This window comes from Staurois parvus, unplaced genomic scaffold (genome assembly GCF_062004578.1).
Source record: "Staurois parvus isolate SC_StPar_1 unplaced genomic scaffold, SC_StPar_1.0 ptg000157l, whole genome shotgun sequence".
In the NCBI taxonomy this organism is placed as follows: Eukaryota; Metazoa; Chordata; class Amphibia; order Anura; family Ranidae; genus Staurois; species Staurois parvus.
The window spans coordinates 8,599,875-8,620,085 of NW_028317953.1; the positions used below are offsets into that span (position 1 = coordinate 8,599,875).

A 20,211-nucleotide genomic window follows, 5' to 3' on the forward strand; every position below is an offset into this window, starting at 1 on the left:
AGTTATACAGAAAAGTTGAGTGTTCAGTTCCTGTCTGAAAAATGTATTTTTCATGCCTAGAGTTTACAATTACTGAAAGCAGTGTACTTATAATGGATCCCAACCTCTCAAAGGTTGCCTACCCCTGTAATAGGTTAACATAAACCCTATAAATGCAATAGGAAGAAGGGTCAGCCGCACACCGGAGGATAGATGAATATAGTGTGTATTTATTAATCCATAGGACACACAGAACACCAGGACGTGAATACAGGACCTTTTTTCATATCCTGGTGTTTTGTGTGTCCTATGGATCAATAAATACACACTATATTCATCAATTCTCCAGTATGCGGCTGACCCTTCTTCCTATTGCATCGTGTGTGGTGGCGAGCCAGAGCCTGCACCTGTTGTGGATTGATCTGGATTGTTTGCCTGAGTGGTATACCTTTTTTCTTTGGATTAAACCCTATAAATGAATGTATGTTGGAGACCTCATTTGCAAAACATATTTCAAGGGATTCCTATTCACACTTTAAACATGCAGCATCAGCTCAGCCTGTAAGTCAGAAAGGATACAGAGTTTGCAGGGAATTGGGACCTGTCCAGCCGCAGCCGAAGGGCCTGTTAAATAGAGAACACAGAAAAAGAATGAACAACTATTTATTTTTACATCGTTTGTTGCTTTCTAACATTAGAACTTTATGTTGGTTTGACAAAATATTACAAATGTTGGAATCAAAGCATTATTTTAAATGAACAGTCAACCCAAAATGAACGGTCATATACAAAGTGGGAAACCACACACACCAAAAAGCATCAGGCGCTGATCATGGGAACGCATACCTGTCATGGGGATGTGGTATGGATGTATAGAACGGGCAGGTAGCACTGGTTGGTGTAAGTTCACTGTACCATCATACTCTCCTCGCAGGCGAATGTCAAAGATCACAGATGTCTGAAAGGTATAAATGAAGAGCTCAGAAGAACACGATTACACAGGTAATAGTTGAACTCATTGCACACCTTCTTACCTCAGTATCCTGGTGATGAACTACTACTAAGTTATCTACAACATTGAGTGCAAACTTCCCTGTCCTGTTCAGTTTCAGAATGTGCATCTTTTTACACGAGCCTTCCCTGAAGAGAGAGTGGAAACTTAGTACACAGGAAAACATACTGATAAGCGATAGCAAGATGAGACCAATACACAAAGATATAAACTGATATTTTTTACCTTTTTTCCATTATCTATATAAAAGATTTACCCAGCATTAACGTGGTTGTAAAACGCAGACATGAAATATGAACAAAGCATATCTCTCTATAGTGTGTGCTTGTCTCACTCCAGAGCGAGAAGTATAATTTCTGTCTGCTGCCTTGTTTCTCTGTCATCTGCATGAGTCACTTTTAATGAGTTTTCCTGACACCAAAGAAAAAATGGTGACAGGGGAAGGGCACAGCCTGTGGATGACAGTCTCCTCTTTGTTCCTTTGTGCTGTGTGAAGGGGGGGGGGGTCCCTTCCCTCCAATCAGCTCTCAGAGCTCTCTTCCCTGATGTAACTTCAGCTCTCCACCCCCTGCTTTTCAGAGCTGAGAGATCCTGTGTAAATTCTGCACTTTGAATGGATGTAGAAGAAAGACGACTGTAGATAAAAATGTACAGCTTACATAGGAGGATTTGTTTAATCTCTGTGTATTCCTGAGGTCAGACACTTCACTGGGTATATGTAAGAGTTTACATCCAATTAAAACATAAGGTGCATCCATAACACTTACTTTGCTGAGTATGTTGGACTTTTCAATCAGAAAGGCCAGGACTCCTGCATGCCTTTTTGCCACCTCTGCCTATCTAATCCAGACAGACCAAATCTCCTCTGCTGGTCATTCAGTTGTGTGTAATTTAAATTGGCCATTTGCTGCTATTTCTATTTATAACTTAGGATAAATTAAGTTGTTCCCAACATAGCAGTATATCAGCTTTCAAAAGAGTTATGGCTAGTTTACACTAGCTGTAGCCCTCTGAAAGGTGATCCACCATGGAATGCTCTTCAGAGGTTGTTTGACAGGCATTATTTTGTCTCCTCACCATCTGTTTTAACACCTAAAAACATGCAGCATGCTAATGCAAGCAAGTGAATGGGTTGTGTTCAGGGGGAGATAACCGTGCATGACAGAAGGGATAACTTTCACAGAGCTGTGATGCAAAACATCACAACATGTGTATACCACCATTTACTGCCTTTGCAGCTTAAAATGGAACTTCACTCTCTCAACCAACATTGATCATTTTTAATCCTTATGCTGCTAATATTAGTAATAGATAAGAAAATATATTATATTTACTAGTTTTAAAACTTTTTTTTCTGAAATTCTAATAGAATAAAATGAAACATAATAAAAAGAATACAGCCATCTTCTGAAATTTGAATAGAAAAAAATAGAAATATAGCAGTCTTCAGAAATTTGAATTGATTTGAAATAAAACGAATATACAAAACGAATCCCAATACTCAAAAGGAACTCTGAAAATCATTCTAACATAGCAAATATGATAAAACAAAGGAATCCGACATGAAACACATTTTTCTGTTGTGCACATCTCTTATTTTTACTGCCCCCAAACACAAGTGTAAATGAGCCTTTAGTGTTTTGCTTCAAGTTCACTACCTGCCAGATTAACAAGAGTGAATGGTTCATATTTACCTAACCAACTAAAAAAATAAATATCAAAGCTAGCAGATGCTGCAGGCACAATTTATTCTATCATTAAACAACAAACAGAGAAGCAAGCACTTTAAATACTCATGTTCCCCGAGCTGTTCTTTTGGATTTGAGTTTTAGTGTGTGACCCAGTATAATGCTCAAAATGGTAACTGCAGTCTCCCTGACTCTGAACATGTTCTTTTGGAAGTATTGGCAAGCAGACCGAAAGCTTCCATTGGTAAACATAAGTTCTTGGCTCTAAAAAATTTAACAGAACCTGCTTCTCCAAAAAACTCCAAATACAAATTTGAGAGCTTTATTTTGGCGTTTTTACATCTGAGGACTGAAAAAGGCTTCTCATATTGTCAAGGCAGTCACCGCTACTACAGCTTGTGTGATTAAAATAGTGGAGATGAAGAAAAAACATCCAATAGACACAACAAAATGCTCAGACAGGTTGGTACATTTAGAAAACTGTCTCAGGCAACCAAACATAAAGAGGATAAGTTCACCTTTTGTGTACAAAAAAACAAAAATACATGCACACGATGATTTTGCACATAAAAAAAAAATTTAATTTTTTTTGGATACACTTGCAGCCTGTAAAGCATTACACCCACGATCAGTGGATCACAGGTGCAATGCCAGGCTCTTGCAGACACCTCAGTATAGCTGTCAGCCAATACCTCCTGTTTGGGCAGACAGTTACTGAATTGCAGGAAGAGTGAATGAACTATGAGAGCGCTCATCAGCACCCTTGCAGCTCATTGAGAACTACAAGTCAGTGGCGTATTTTGGTTGTGTGCCACCCTAGGCAAGAGTAAAAGAGATTGAGATTCCGGCATTCACCCACCGGCAACCCCGGGAGCCATAATCAGGAATGCCCAACGTCAGCCTTCTGAGCTAATCTCTAACAACAGTCCCAGAATGAGAGTCGGACACCCTTCAGCAAATCGCTGTGCCTCACCTGCTCCCCATCCTTACTGGCTCCCACGCGTGCCACTTCTGCCGGGGGGCAGCACTGCCCCCCTGAAAAATGCCGCCCTAGACAAACACCTTGTTTGCCTCATGGCAAATACGCCCCTGCTACAAGCCGTTTGCCTCCATGGGAATTGTAGTTCATTCATTCACAGATCTGTATAAATCAATGACACCGCTGTGTGGGAGGAGCACTGCACAGCCATGCTAATTTTAAATTGTGACAGTGGGTGCAGGGAGAGAATCCCCCAATCACTATCACACAGTGGGGAATCAGGGGAGTGCAGGGACTGGAGCAAAGTAAAATGTTACATACAGCTGCAACATGTTACAAGAGGTAAACCTATCCTTTAAAGCAGAGACACACAGGCTGTCCGATGAGCTTCCACACTTCCAATCTGTTTACTGATATTTAGGGAAATTGAGCCACGTCAGTAAGTATGACCCAACACATACTGTATATCAAACTGCTGTTTCACTCAGATATACAGCATTTCCATGTATTCCATGTTATTATAACTGAATTCCATACCGTGGTAAGTGGTAGAAGACCACCTCAGCTCCAGGGCTGCTTGAAGCTTTTGCATGATGTCTCAGGAACAGAACATAAAGCTGCCCATATCTAACAAGAAAAAATACAGAACAAGAAAATATTAGCATTAAAATTAAGATAGAGAACAGTGTGTAAGTGTAACAGAAACAAATACTGTATCAAAATATAAACCACACGAAACATACAAAACATCTTGGGCAGGGGATCTGGAGACGCCCTATTGACTTCTTTTGGTCATAGACTGGACACACTCCGCATCCTCATAATAATGTGATTTGCGGAATATGTGAAATCAACATTCATAAGTGTTCATCCTTATAAGTGCATAAAGCCCAAGATAAGACTTTCATGTAGATAAATGGAAGCCAGCATTCTTTATATTTTAGAGTGTTATAAGGAGTTAAAAAGGGAGTAACACTATAAGATCACTAATTCATACTTATATTGGTATAAACATATTACATACATACTTTATAAACGCAGCTATATGATATGTCTAGACCAGTGGTCGGCAAGCCGCGGCTCTTTACACGCTTTAATGCGGCTCTTGTGTGCCGGGCGCCCGCTCCCCTCCCTCCTCTTGGGCGGCAGGGACTCTGCAGCGTGATCCCAAAAAAAAACAGCCAGGGCAGCGCGCTCAAATGCAATGATTGGCCAGTCTCGCTGCCACTCACATCCTGATAGCCAGTGATTGGCTGTCAGGATGTGTGTAGGCGGGGCAGCGTGATGAACGTGAGAGGAGCTAGGCTCCTCTCACAGTCCGCCCTGAAGACCGGAACGGCGCGGGAACACGGCGAGAGGAACGCGCGGAGCAAAGGTAAGTGAATTGACATAGGGGGGACTTGGCTTACTACTTGCTACTTACTTACTACTACTATATGAGGGATGAATTAATATGGGGGATGAATTACTATATGGGGGATGAATTACTATAGGGGGGGATGAATTACTATAGGGGGGATGAATTACTATAGGGGGGATAAATTACTATGGGGGATGAATTACTATATGGGGGATGAATTACTATAAGGGGGATGAATTACTATAAGGGGGATGAATTACTATGGGGGATGAATTACTATGGGGGATTAATTACTATATGGGGGATGAATTACTATAAAAACTTATTGAAACTAAAAACAGTGTACCATCCTATGTATTTTCAGTTTTAAAAATGTGGCTCTCAAAATAAATTTCAATCGTGGTTTTGGCGAGATTTGGCTCAGTTGAAAAAAAAGGTTGCCCACCACTGGTCTAGACCATTGTTCTCCAATCTGTGGCCCTTTGCTTGCTTTTATCCATTATCCAGCCCTGGGAGGGGGGGGGAGCATTATCCCCCCGCCCCGTCAGCAATAGTGGGACATAGTTCCTGCCACTAACTATGAGGCACTATTCTTCCCACTGACACCAACAATGGGGCACTACTCCTCCCACTGACAAAAATGATTGGTCATTATTCCCCCCCCCCCCATACTAAAAGATGGGGCACTATTCCTCCCACTGACACCAACTATAGGACACTATTCCTCCCCCTACTACCAAAGAAAGGACATAATTTACTCCCACTGACACCAAGATATTTTCCACTCCCACTGGCCACATTCCGGCCCCTTAAAGTTTGGGAGGGCAGTAAACTGGTTTTCACGCTCCAGAATACGTCACGTGACGAAACGCGTCGGATGGAGCTTGTGCATTGGACGTCTACATGTTGCTTTCTAAAACCAGGAAGTGTACCTGTTCCTGGGATATGAGAATACTCTGTACACAGCTCTGATCTGCTTATCTGAATGTGAGTGCAATGCTTTATGCCAATAAACATGTTATATGGTTTTATGCAATGGTCGCCCCTTTGTCTTTCTTTGCATGGTCATACTGAGAGGTATAATTGTGAGATTAAGAATTGAGAGGAATTGAAGGCGATATGCCATCCAGTACCATGATCTAACTTCCTCCAATTCTGAGGTATTCGGTGGATATATCTCATGCATTTGTGACTCTTGTATAAGGGTCCATATGTTCTGGTAAGAGTCCTACCATTTTCTGGTGGTGGAGCACTAATCATATTGAAGACATACAGTGATCTACTGCATGTTTCAATACATTGGGACTATTTTCACATTTGGACTTATTTATATTATCACTTATATGGTAGCATTAGTTGCGACATTTGAGCGCGGCAATTTATTTATAGTAAACTGGCCCTATCTTTCGAAAGTTTGGACACCCCTGGTCTAGACATACCCTGCTGAAAAGAGACTCGTTTACTGCAAAAAGTGAGATTGTCATTCTCGGAATGTTGCCCGATGCCACTTTGGGGACTTTCCACTTGAGCCGGTTAGGGATATTGAGGCCTTATCAAACCTGGTATGTCTGACCCTCCCATCTGGCATAAGGGAGGGGGCAGGAAAATTTCCTTACATATGAGCACCACTTGTTCACCATACATGCAAGTCTTCTAGGTTGGTATAGTACCAGTGGCCATCTTAGGATAGTCTAATAGGACTCTATGGGAGATGTCCGCCATTTCATGACAGGTTTGACCCTAATGCGTCTTAAAGTGTTACTAAACCCAGGACCCTGCATTCACTAAATCTGGTCTCCCACAGTATATGATACAAATATAAACTGCAAAATACCTTTTCTCATCAGCAGTTAGAGCAGTCTTGTGACTTCTATCAGTGTTCAGCAGAGAACTGGGTAAAGCTTGTAGGAGGAGTTTTCATTCTGCTCTAGGAGGATGCAGAACCCCTGACCTCTGTCTGAACAGTGCTGATTGGCCCAGTGCTGATTACATACACTCTCCCTTAGGATTAACCCCTTGGGTTCCACAGTGAGTATAACAAGCATGCTTTACTGCATATACAGACTGATTTTACTGTTGTGGGTTTAGTAACACTTTAAGCACCGGTCATTTGTAATGAAGAAATGTCTGCTATATGTGATTGGATGATATCAAGGAAACTTGTAATGTTATTGGACATATTTCAATCCTCAATGTAATTGGATAAATCTGAAGTATGTCAGTAACTAACGGACCAATGAAAATTAGAGTTGACTTACTATCTTGATGTACTAAACATATACAATATAAAACTGCTGGAAAACCAATATAGGTTTGGAGATATGGAGATCTGCCACCTGACTCCCCACACGTTACATTCTGTGTGCACAATAAATCCTTGTATGATGGAAGACCACCTGCATTCTTGTTCATGAATTTTACTGCTGCAGGAAAAACCACTTATCCCTATTCATCTAGTGCCAGGTAAACTGTACTAAATGTATATGGGAACATAAATGAGACAGATCTTGTTGCATGGATTATAACCTATTATATGATTGATCTCTAATATTTGTGCAAGTTCTAATCCTCATTTCCGTAGTACTTACATTGTCGCCATTGCGATGTCTCTTTCAGAAATCTTTGCTGGCTTTGTGGTGGATACTGGCAACTCGATTTCAAACTTTGCCATCTTTGACATTGTTCCACTCTTTTAGGAAGACAAAATGTTAAAACCGGATGAAGAACTATGAAAGCATTCAAGTCTAGAATTAAAAGTGACACTAAACAGTATCCTTATTTTACATAAATAACCTATATACATGCACTATCCAATGACCATGTAATCTATTTTTCAAGATATTGTTTCTGTGTTTTCCAGCCTCCTTGTAACATCCTCTGTGAGCTCCCAAAACTTTCTTTTTACCCCTCACTACCATTTGTCTGGAACAAGCAGTGCATGTTAGTTGTGGTCATGTGCACTGCTCTATGTACACAACAAATCTCATAGTCCATCTCAGGAGCGAGCAAGAGGTGTTCCTGCATACAGCAGGACAATGAACAAATGTAGCCACTCTTTAAAAAAAAAAAAAAAAAGTCAGATCACAATAACAAAAAAAGAATTTGTAGAACTAGAAGAGGCTGACAGCAATAGAAGGTACTTTGAGTTAAAAAATATATATTTGAACATAATTTTTTAAATCACAGTTTAGTGTCACTTTAATTAAAAGGGGCTTTTCTGAGCGCGCGCGCGCACGCACGCACGCACACACTTATAAGGAGCAACAGACTGTAAAATAATTGTATTTAAAATGTGGCAGAGCTCAAAGCAGAACTTCACCCAAAAGGGCAGGTATCCACTCGTGCATCTGAGCCCACCCTCGCTGCTCACATTCTTCAGAGACACAGGTCCCAGAAGGCTGCAGAACCAATCACAAAAGCATGGCACATGCATGTAGAGGGCAACCGGCTGTGAAGCTGCAAGAGTCACAGTTGGCTGCCCACAGTTAACACACTGGGGAACAATGACTGAGGAAAAAACGGTTTGGGTGAGGACAGCGCTGCATCCCTGAACAGGCAAGTGTCTGTTTATTAAAAGTCAGCAACTACAGTTTTTGTAGCTACTGAATATTTACAGACCAGGCTGAAGAATCCCTGTAATATAAGGAAGGCCTTTCTCTAGATAAAAACCCGGAGATACAATTACCATATCAGAATTCCAAGTTTGGTACAAATCATGGGGGAATGAACAAAAGAAATGATTTAATTCTGTGATTCAATTAAAACTGTAAAAAAAAAAAAATAAATCACTAATAAGCTAGACCGGGTCCAATGACAGGTCAGTTAGAACACTGCCTATGATATCTTGGCAAGAACTGGTCTGTCATGCTGCCCTGGGAGGAAGCATTAAAGAATAACTCAATAGCAAAAAATGTAGGATGACTTGCAAAGTCTGGGTGAGTAAATACTAATCTTGGCCCCATAAAATTTTGCCTGTAAGCAATGCCCATGGCTGAGATTTCAAATTGTTCTATATAAATCAATCCCTGCATCCAAGGATACCATTTTTTAAGTTTATACAGGACACTAGTGCCTGGAATACAAAGAATTATTGCTTTATCATCCATGTTCCCAGTTAGAGGGACTCTGAGGTAGCATGCTCTCTAAGAAAAAACCCCACCCAATGATATAGTTATGTTTTCTGTTACAACTCTGATCCCTAACCCCATATACGTTCCATGGTAAAAAGGTGGCTCCTCCCATTGATCAGGCGACAGTGTTTAGGCCTGGTCCAGCACTGCATCTTGGAAAGTAGCCACATGCACCCCCATACCCAGGTATTTACTTAAAGCGGAAGTTCCGCTTTAAAGACTGGTCCCCTGCTCCCCATTAAGGATTAGCACCTTTGGAGAAGCGGGGGGTGCCTAGGCAATCGGAAGCAGAAGTTGTCCACCTACCCTCCATCCCTGTAGTTTTGTGGAACACCCGACAGGTCCCAGAAGACTATGGGGCCATTTAGGAGGCACAGTGCTACTCGCACATGCGCAGTGGGCACCTGGCTGTGAAGCCGCAAGCTGTCACAGCCGGGTGCCCACTCTGACGATGTTGGTGCCTGGAACACGAGACGGCTGATGAAACGGGCTGTGGGGAGGACACTGCTGGATCGTGGGGCAGGTGAGTGGCTGTTATTTAAAAGTCAGCAGCTACAGTTTTTGTAGCTGCTGACTTATTTTTTTACAGTGTGAGTGGAACTCCGCTTTAAGTCTGTAATGGAGCAACAGAAGGCTGGGGGAGAACATGGTATGTGAGCATCAAGAGGTGGGAGTTTTTATTAATGGGCAAAGTGACACATTCTCCCAGGGGTCCAAACCCACCATAGCTTCTGCTTTAGATAGATTCAGCTACTGCAGTGCTGCCTTACCTTAAAGTGGAACGGCTGTAACACATTACATAGACTGGCAGTAGACAACAAGATGACACTGCTCTCCGGACAGTACATGTACCAGTTTACATTAATACTCTGACTCTTCAGTAACTTCAAGGTCCGCTTTTCAGCCAGCACCTGCAAACACATATTTTCTATTAGAGGACCAGTACACAAACTACGACATTTTTCTTATAAATAGACAATTCATGCGTATAGCTGTCGTTTGTTTTCCCAACTGGATACCTGATAAAACTCAATTCCTTGGTCGGTTATGAAGACAATCTCTGTGGCGCTAGTCCAGCAAAATCCCAAAATCTTTGCATTTTTTGTCTTAAAAAGAAAGAAAACAAAATCTTTATTTAAGTTGTTTGTTGAGGATATTTGATCCAACCATTTATAAAACAAAAACCTATACAGCCACAGTGTTTTTAAGGATCCTTCAAAGTACTTCAAAGGCAAACAATTGAAAAGTAAATGGATGGCATCAGCTCAAAAAACACAATTAGAAATAAACTGTTAGGAGCACGTCATCCACTCATCGTGGTCATGAAAGCATTTTATTACATTTTTGAAAAAAGAAACTATACAAATTGGACAAAATTATGGAAACACCAGGTAAGAGAATTAAATTGTTACCCAATATGACGTTGTGGCATCCAAGACAACCTGAATTCTCCTGGAAATTGACAAATATAAATCATGGATGGTGGATATTGTAATCTGATACCACTTTTCATGTAAAAACTATCCCAGTACTCAGAGAAGCCAGAGGCAGAAAACAAGCCTGAACTTTGTTCTCCAAAATTGACCGTAGTAGCTCTATAGTATTGAGGTCTGGTGACTGTGGCGCCCAGGGAAGGTGCAAGACGTCATCTGCATGCTCGTTAAATCATGATCTGAAAACACCAGCGGTGTGAAACGGAGCATTATCCTTTTGGTAAATGGTGCTGTCTTTGGGAAACAATGTCTACACCATAGGGTGCACACGGTCAGCCAAAATTTGTTCACAGTCGCTGGCAGTGACTCTACCTTTCAAGGTGATGATGGGACCTGAAAGACCAAGATATGGCTGCCCAAACCATGACTGCGCCACCACTATGCTTTACTGTTGAAAAAAGACGTCCTGGTGGTAAGTTTGTGACAGTGTTTGCCATAAACAAACAAGTCAGGTGGTTGGGAAGTGTGGAGCTCGATTCATTGGACCATATTACAGTCTTTCATTGATTGATAGACAACGATTCATGGGTGTTGCACTACCCTCTCCTCTTCTGAGAATATCGGTCACTAATGGTATGACAACTGCAGCTCGCCCATGAATGTTTTGCTTATGGAGTTCCCTCAGCACAGTTTATGTGGACACGGGCTTTGGAAGACTGAGATTGAGCTCTGCAGTCACTTTTGCAGAAGTTGCTTTCTTATATCAGGTCACAATTCTGCGCAATTTCCTTTCATCTCTTGGTTAGTTGACTATGTTGATCGTGTTTATGCTCATCAGACGACGTTTTCCCAGAAACAGTAAATGCCGTCAAAACCTTTGATACTGTACTTCATGACATGCCAACTTCAGTCACAGAGGCACCAGCTAAGCAGTCACAAACAATTTTCCCTCTCTGAAACTCTGTAAGCTCTGACAGAATTACGAGCACTGCATGCAGTGAATGATGAAAGTGAGGCTTCCCACCTGTTAGCTAGGTGTCTCATCACACAGCGGAAGCAAAAGACTGTTACAGAACGTCCGCTTTCAACGCAAAACATGTTGTCACTTTCATACCTGCAAATCATGTAGTGTTTCCATTTTCTTGTCCAACCCCTCTATATGTAGTCAATAAAATGTATGAAATGCCTATACAAAAATTGTATTAAGTTGTAATTAATCTTAAATGGTTAAAAAATAACCAATGTCCCTATAGAATACAGATCCATGCAGACTTACTTCATTCACCGCCTGCAGTGCAGATCATGACATCAGATTGAAAATTATTATTTTAACTGCACTTTTATCTAAAATCTGCATACTTTACGGTACAAAGAAAAAAAAAAAAAAAAAAAAAAAAAAAGGACACTGGAACAAAGTCTGTGCTACCTGTATGTGGAACTCTGGACAAATAGTAAGCATACAAGTTAGTCCCTAATGATCTGTAATTCTGTACAGTTAGTCCCTGCCTCTGCCATACCACACAGTCATGAGGATCACATCTCCACTATTCTGGTTCACCTCCATTAAAGCCACTGTCTGGTGTGTGTGTGTGTGTGTATGTATATATATATATATATATATATATATATATATATATATATATATATATATATATATATATATATATATATATATATATATATATATACACACACACACACACACACTTACTTGGTGTGCCAGTTCTGTTAGTCACCACTCTCTGCTCTGCCCTTCCAGTGCTCACTGGAGCACTGGACTGTGGAGGGGGTAGGGGCAGCTGCAGTTTGCTGAGAAGCTGAGCCAGCGGCCAGTGAGGCACCTGGGCAAATCCCAACAATACTGCCGGGATCCCTGTGGAGCCTGAACCGACTCTGTGATGTCAACAGCAGACTTTAGATTAATTAGGGTCACAGGAGTGCAGAACTAGGTGCAGTCCTGTGACCTACAGGAAAAGTATGGTCAAAAGAGCTTTGGTCGTACTTTAATTTTATATTCTGATTAAACCGAGCACAGAGTTTTATTTTTACAACAACATGATACCTATATTTACTGAATATTAACCAGTAAAAAATCAACACAATACAAACCCTTACCTTACATTCCTGTGAATACTCCAGCTGAGAATAATCTTGAATTAGATTGATAAATTCCTAGGAAATGGAAATCAAAATAGAGTGTTTGATGAAAATGATAAAACAGCACTAATTAGATAAAAATACGAGAAAATGGTTTTGTATGTACGGCTGCTGGCTTTGTGTGTTTGTAAGATTGCTGGTTTTGTATGTTTGTATACTTGCTGGGATATTCAAATAGCCCTTGAGTTACAGAACCGCAATGTTGTCTGAACTGTACCAATGTACAAAGATGGCTGCTTTAAAAAGTTATCCTACATTTATACTTGCAGGACTTATTTTTATGATGATGCAGGAGTATAACGTTTTAATTTACATATTAGGAAAAATAGGCATATAAGAGGATGTGAGAACTGCACAGTATTGGTATACAGAGGTTAACATGTGACTCACCACAGTTTTAGCAGTCCTTTGCACAGCAAGAATTTTGTTTCCTAATGAAAACTTGATACACTTCACTTCTCCCTTGTCTTCCATTCTATAAAATAAAAATAGTGTCATAAGACAAAATAATTCAACAATCTCACTTCTGTACAGGGCACAGAATACAAAACAGTGAAACCTTGGGAGAGGGATCTGCCAGAGATAAAGATTGATGTGCCATTAATGTCAGTTGTATACTTCTGACATTTTCCAAAAATGTAGAGGGGACAAGCTCATGACATTCTCTGTACGAATGTGTGTAACACATGCTCCAAGGATGTGATCATTCAGAAATGAACAAACCAATCCCTCTGTGTATGGACAACTAAGATAAGAAAAAGATTGTATGGTTTGACACCACTACTGACTCTTCAATACTCTCAATACTCTTAACTGGTGAGCTATATACTGTAGATTCCTATGTACAAACTGTTAAAAATGTTGTCTTTGAAGCTTGTAGAACTTCAACTATGATGCCTAGAAGGTCATTTGGTACCTCTCATTCATTAAGAAATATTTACAAAGTGTTGAATACAACTCCCTAAGGGCAGGGTCTGATGTGAACATACAATATGTAAAGTGTTGTGCAAATTGTCAGGTCTATATAAATAGCTGTAGTAAGTGAATACAAAAAATAGAATTTATTTACGCAGAATTAAGTTACCTGAAAGAAATGGGAATCCTGTCCTCTGGGCCCTTGACCACAACACCTGTGGCCCCTCCAGACCGCACTGCAAACACCTAGGAGGAAGAGAAGAGAATTTGTGTAAGTAGTCAGTTTAGGTCAATAAAGTATATGGCAGGGCGAAAACAATCCCATATTTAGACCATGCACACACACAAAAATAGCTGTGAATTGTTTTTTCCAGAAATGCATTCTGCTCACAAGACCTGTCGTGGGCTGACAACACACAGCATTTTTGTGTGAGAGGTGTCAGCCCTGCCCAATGTATTTTGCTAAACTACTCAACCACTCCTACTCTCAGATCTCTACAATATAAAGACAAATAACACTGTGGTTCAAGAAAAGAACAAAGAGGGCCAATTAGACTCCATTATATAACACAGAAGCATGCACATGCCGACTGTAAATTTCTGACATGATCAAAGTGTAATTTTTGTACTAATCAAATAGATATAACAAAACACTTTCAATGGTATATTTACCAGAACGAATGGAGAAATAAGAGATGTTCATTGATAGGGTTTTTATATACTTTACATACATTACATACTTTTGCTTTTTTAACCAGAAAAGGGTAGCCTACAACAAAATAAACTGCAGGAAGATTAATAAAAAATAAACCGAAATCCAACTTCAGTTTTTCATAAATAAAATAAAGTGGGAGGTGTTAAAACTTCTGTAGCATTGTTATAGCTGTGTGCACCCCCAGGGAGATGCACACTCTCCATTTGTCCTAGTGACCATTGTGAGTAGGTCTTTAAAACAGAGAGTCTTTAAAACATTTAAAGAAAATTACCTGATAATCCTGCCAGAAACCCAGTGTGCACCTAATTTCCTGTTGGCTGATAATACAGTGTCTTTGCTCCACTGAAATCCTGAATTTTCTCTGTTGAACTTAAAGTGATACAATAGGTTCAGATTTTGTTTTAAAAATAGCAAACCTATCATACTTACCTGCTCTGTGTAATGGTTTTGCACAGAATAGATCCAATCTTCCTCTTTTTGTGTCTCCTGCACACAGTCCTGTCTCCTCCCCCCTGCTGAGTATCCACATAGCAAACTGCTTGCTCTGGGGGCACCTGTGCGTGCTTGCTCCTGAGCTGCATCTGTGTGTCTTTAACAGGCCTCAAAATTTCCACTTGCCTACTCGCATTTAGCGAGTGGAAATTATGTGGGGGCAAGTCACAGGGCTTGACTCTGGGGATGGCCAGCTTCTTCTTTCATTCCAGAGAGGGTGTTGCAGTTCATGCTTGAATGCATCTCTCACCTTCTTGTCCTGCAGTGGTGGCAGCGGTGGCTCCTCCTCCACCTGGCCGGATCCCCTGGACCCGGAGAGGGGGTGCAGCTGAAAACTGGCAGGATCAAGAGAACGGTGAGGCTGGCAGCAGAGTCTGCTGCTTCTGGGAATTCTACTACACTCACCCTCCACATTACGGTGCACTGTACCCTGCAGTGGGCCCTGCACCATTATCAGTAGGTTGTGTCAAATCATGAGATAATTTACGAGGATGTGTTTAGGGGCGGAATTAAGATGCTTAATCCCAACGCACGCGTTCCTGCTAAACATGGCTGTATGCATAGGTGGGTGCTTCAGTGACCGCCAGCTGGAACTGAGCAAAGTCAACAGAGAGGAATGTCACCGGATCTCCAATAAGGGTCCAAAAAGGCTTTAATGAAGGTTTACATAGTTACAGCAAGGAGTCGCTACAGAGTCTCACAGGACCTCTTCATCAGGCAAGTGACAGCATTTTTTTAGCATTTTTGTATTAGCGTTTAGCTGTGTTTTTTTTTATTTTTTTGTTGACCAAAAAAAATTTATTTTATTTAGTCAAAAAAATTCCAAAAACGCTGGTTTGCCATGTTTTTCAGCAGTACAGCGTTTTTACAGCTAAAAAACTCCTCTAGAAACCTACTAGCTCTGGGTTTTTTTTTCTAGCCAATAAACGTCCCAGCCAAAAAAAACGTTGATTACAGTCTGTGTGTGCATGGACACAGAATAACATGCTGGTGGAGTTTACTGGCTGTAGAAAAAAATGTCCAAAGACAAAAACAGCAGCTGTAAAAACGTCCAGGACTTAGAACCACTTTAAGAACACGGTCTATAGCATGTCTCCTCTCCATCCTTGTCCACATACATGCAGGGATTCTATCCTAGAAAAACAATACTGTTGCCTTGACTTCCAAGAGCCTGCCCACGCCACATGTTGGGGTGGGGATTAACAAAATGTGTGGAAAAACACTCAATTGGTGCCACGGCCTATAACAATCAGATTCTCTCTTTCATTTTATCCACACAGCTGATAAAATGAAAATATGTCGGCTGATTGGCTGCATTCCAGTTGCGTTGACAAAGTTGGTCCCAGACACTCTTCATTAAACCCCCTCATTGTGGCCTCAAATGAAAACATAGGGCGGCTAAGCTGTGGTTTTACCGACCCCTGCCCACCCACCTAAAAGATTACATACAGAAATGCTTGGGGCCTTACACATTCTGTAACCAAATATATATCACTGGCACACCACGGATCTTTGAGATATTGTCTGAACTTTTATTTAGGCGATTGAATCACTTTGGTAGGGTGCAGCATTTTGCGGCCATGCAGGACCCCCTTGTCAGGACTGTGATGCATTATTGCCTCGAAACACTCTGCACCCCTGCACCTCTCAATGTGATGTGATCACCTAAATAAAATAAACACTTGAACAGTACTGCAAAGATCCATGGTGCGCTGGTGATATATACTTTGCTGTAGGATGTCACCAGCTTCCAGCTAGTAGCTGTCACAGTAGCCACTTACTTTTGGCCATTTCCAGGAGTGTATGAGATGAGGATATTATACTTAGTTTACACATTCTGTGCGCAAACAAAAGTGAAATCTCCTATCGTATTCAGCAGACAGTATCACCATCAAATGCAACCCACAGACACTTGACTCACAGCTCCGGCTCATTCTTTACATAGAAAATCCCTGTTTAGCTGGGAAAGAAAAGAAATGGGCATTCAGGAGGTGGTAGTATCACCAAGGTGAGGAAACACCAACTGGTCAGAGTATTCTTGTCAAATGGGAAGACAAGCAGATGGGCTCTGCAGGAGGTAGGAGAAGGGATGCTGGTTAATGGTCAGCAGCAAGAGGTCACGTAATGCAATATACAGGAATTAAGTGATAGCTGGCATGGTCAGGAGGAGATCATGTGGAAAATCAGTACAGAAATGAGAGAAAAGAGGAAATGAATGTTAAGGGAAAGCATACGACTCAATAGAGGTAAAGTCATGGGCTCAGTGTGTTCATATGCAAGGCAAAAGCTCAAGAAAGAGACAAGAAGGGTGGAAGACAGAACTATTAAAGTAGCACTCCAGCCAAAAATAACCAGATAAAATAAATGCTCCAATAAAAGTGAATATAACAAAACCAGCTTTTGCTGCAAAATTCTACTTCAATCCAAAGGATGTTCCCACAGTGGTTTTTTTCTGCCTCTGATAGCCAGTATCATTCAACTAGTTGTGCACCGAAATGAAAATTCTGGTGCCGAAACCGAAAATTCAAAATGCACTTGGCCGAAAACTGAAATGCACAGTTTTTAAAAATGAATATATATTTTTTGGAAAAAAATACACTGATTAAAAAAACATAAACAATCTATACCCCAATTTTTTGTAAAATATGAAAGTGGATATTACGGCAAGTAACTAGATACCCAACATGTCACGTTTTAAAACTGCACACACTCATGGAATGGTATGAAACTACAGTACTTAATCTCCATGGGTGATGCTTTCAAAATTCCTACAGGTTAGCAGTGTAAAGTAACAGAGGAGATCTACTGCTAGAATTATTGCTCTTGCTCGGACGTTCATGGCTATACCTCACATGTGTGGTTTTGAACATCGTTTACGTGTGTGCATGGTCGAAGTATGCGTTCACCACTATGCTCAAGCACGGGGGGACGGGGGCACTTTAAACTTTTTTTTTTCATATATTTAATGTTTTTTTGGGGGGTTTTTTTGCACTGTCCCTTTAAAAAAAATTTTAATCACTTTTATTCTTATCACAATAAATGCATACATCCCTTGTGATAGATATAATTAGTGACAGGTCCTCTTTATGGAGAGATATGGGCTTAATAAGACCCCACATCTCTCCTCTACAGTGTAAAGCATTGGATCAAAAAAAAGCATTGATCTAGTGCTTTAAAAAAAAAAAAAAAATGGCCGGAATGGGAAGTGACATCGCTCCGGTCCTCCAAGGGCATAGAGATGAGTGGCAGCCATCTTTCCTTCACTCATCTCTATGCGCAGCGCCGGGATCAATGGTTTTTCAGGTAAGACTGAGAACTACCGAGTGAAAACCGGTGGCGGCAGCGGCGGCGTTTTTTCACTACCTGTATCGGTGCTTTTTTTTCATTTTGGCCAATGGCCGAATGAGGTGTTGTCGGCCGAAAATATTTGGGCCACTGAAATTTTGGTGCATCCCTACATTCAACCAGATTCCTCTGCGCACAGATTGTCCCAGACCAGCCCCCACCTGCGACTGGACAGTGAAAAAAGAAGCAGCCCAATGATGAGCTCAGCTCTCTGTCACTGTTTTCTCCTCCTATCAGCATGCTTCCGGTCAAGCGTATGAAGAGATTGGTTCCTTGTGCTGTTTCTACCTCTTACACGCCAGTTTTGCTGAACAGGGCCTAATTCAGTTACATACACTGCTTGTGTTTAATACGTATAAAGTGATAACAAACATGTTCTACTTACTGTGTGCAGTGCAGTGGTTTTGCAAAGAGCAGCCCGGATCCTACTCTTCTTGGGTCCCCCAGCTGCGCTCCTGGTTCCTCCTTTCTGTCGGGTGCCCCCACAGCAAGCTATGGGGGCACCTGAGCAAGCTGTTCCCAAGCCGATGCTCTGTGTGTCCGTTCACACACAGAGCTGTGGCTTGACTCCTCCCCCTCTATCCTCATTGGCTAACTGGCTGTGATTGATAGCAGCAGGAGCTAATGGCTCATGTTTGCTGTCTCAGCCAATGAGGAGGCAGAGACTCGGGACAACTGAAGCGCACATCAATGGATCTTGATGGGGCTCAAGTAAGTATTGAGGAGGCTGGGGGCACTGCTGCACAATGAAGGTTTTTTACCTTCCTGCATAGAATGCAGGAAGGTAAAAAACCTTCAGCCTTTAGAAACATTTTAATGAAATAATACTGACCCCCCTCTCATGGGCAGACAATATAAGTATAGCACAGTAGCAGATTATTCTGATATAAGGGATCACATGTCTTCTATGTGTAGGCTGACCCCCCTCCCATGGGCAGACAATACAAGTACAGCACAGTAGCAGAGTATTCCCTGATATGGGGGATAGAATCTCTTCTATATGTAGACAACCCCCTCCCATGGGCAGCCAATATAAGTACAGCACAGTAAGAGAGTACTCCCTGATATGGGGGATCACATCTCTTCTATATGTAGACTGCCCCCCCCCCCTCCCATGGGCAGACAACATAAGTACAGAACAGTAAGAGAGTATTGCCCGATATGGGGGAGAGAATCTCTTCTATATGTAGACTGACCCCCTCCATGGACAGGCAATATAAGTACAGCATAGTGGCAGAGTATTCCCTGATATGGGGGATCACATCTCTTCTATATGTAGACTGACCCCCCTCCCATGGACAGACAATATAAGTTCCTCACAGTAGGAGAGTATTCCCTGATATGGGGGATCACATCTCTTCTATATGTAGACTGACCCCCCTCCCATGGGCAGACAATAGAAGTACAGCACAGTAGGAGAGTATTCCCTGATATGGGGGATCACATCTCTTCTATATTTAGACTGACCTCCCTCCCATGCACAGCCAATATAAGTATAGCACAGTAGGAGAGTATTCCCTGATATGGTGGATCACATCTCTTCTATATGTAGACTGATCCCCTCCCCTCCCATGGGCAGACAATACAAGTACAGCACAGTAGGAGAGTATTCCCTGATATGGGGGATCACATCTCTTCTATATGTAGACTGACCCTCTCCCCTACCATGGGCAGACAATAGAAGTACAGCACAGTAGGAGAGTATTCCCTGATATGAGGGATCACATCTCTTCTATATGTAGACTGATCCCCTCCCCTCCCATGGGCAGACAATAGAAGTACAGCACAGTAGGAGAGTATTCCCTGATATGAGGGATCACATCTCTTCTATATGTAGACTGATCCCCTCCCCTCCCATGGGCAGACAATAGAAGTACAGCACAGTAGGAGAGTATTCCCTGATATGGGGGATCACATCTCTTCTATATGTAGACTGATCCCCTCCCCTCCCATGGGCAGACAATAGAAGTACAGCACAGTAGGAGAGTATTCCCTGATATGGGGGA

The 20,211-nt window shown here is 41.6% G+C and overlaps 1 protein-coding gene across 1 annotated transcript in view; it reads right to left on the bottom strand.

The window, feature by feature from the left end:
• Positions 1 to 20,211, bottom strand: part of RMC1 (regulator of MON1-CCZ1) — a 35,211-nt gene that overhangs the window by 14,256 nt on the left and 744 nt on the right. Inside the window, exons 2-11 of the mRNA XM_089675737.1 lie at positions 13,823 to 13,899; positions 13,129 to 13,213; positions 12,697 to 12,753; positions 10,168 to 10,254; positions 9,919 to 10,059; positions 7,607 to 7,707; positions 4,196 to 4,285; positions 1,014 to 1,119; positions 826 to 937; positions 559 to 603 (exon numbers count right to left, since the gene is read on the bottom strand). Coding sequence (XP_089531863.1) covers positions 559 to 603; positions 826 to 937; positions 1,014 to 1,119; positions 4,196 to 4,285; positions 7,607 to 7,707; positions 9,919 to 10,059; positions 10,168 to 10,254; positions 12,697 to 12,753; positions 13,129 to 13,213; positions 13,823 to 13,899 — 901 coding nt within the window. The remainder of the gene's footprint in view (positions 1 to 558; positions 604 to 825; positions 938 to 1,013; positions 1,120 to 4,195; positions 4,286 to 7,606; positions 7,708 to 9,918; positions 10,060 to 10,167; positions 10,255 to 12,696; positions 12,754 to 13,128; positions 13,214 to 13,822; positions 13,900 to 20,211) is intronic.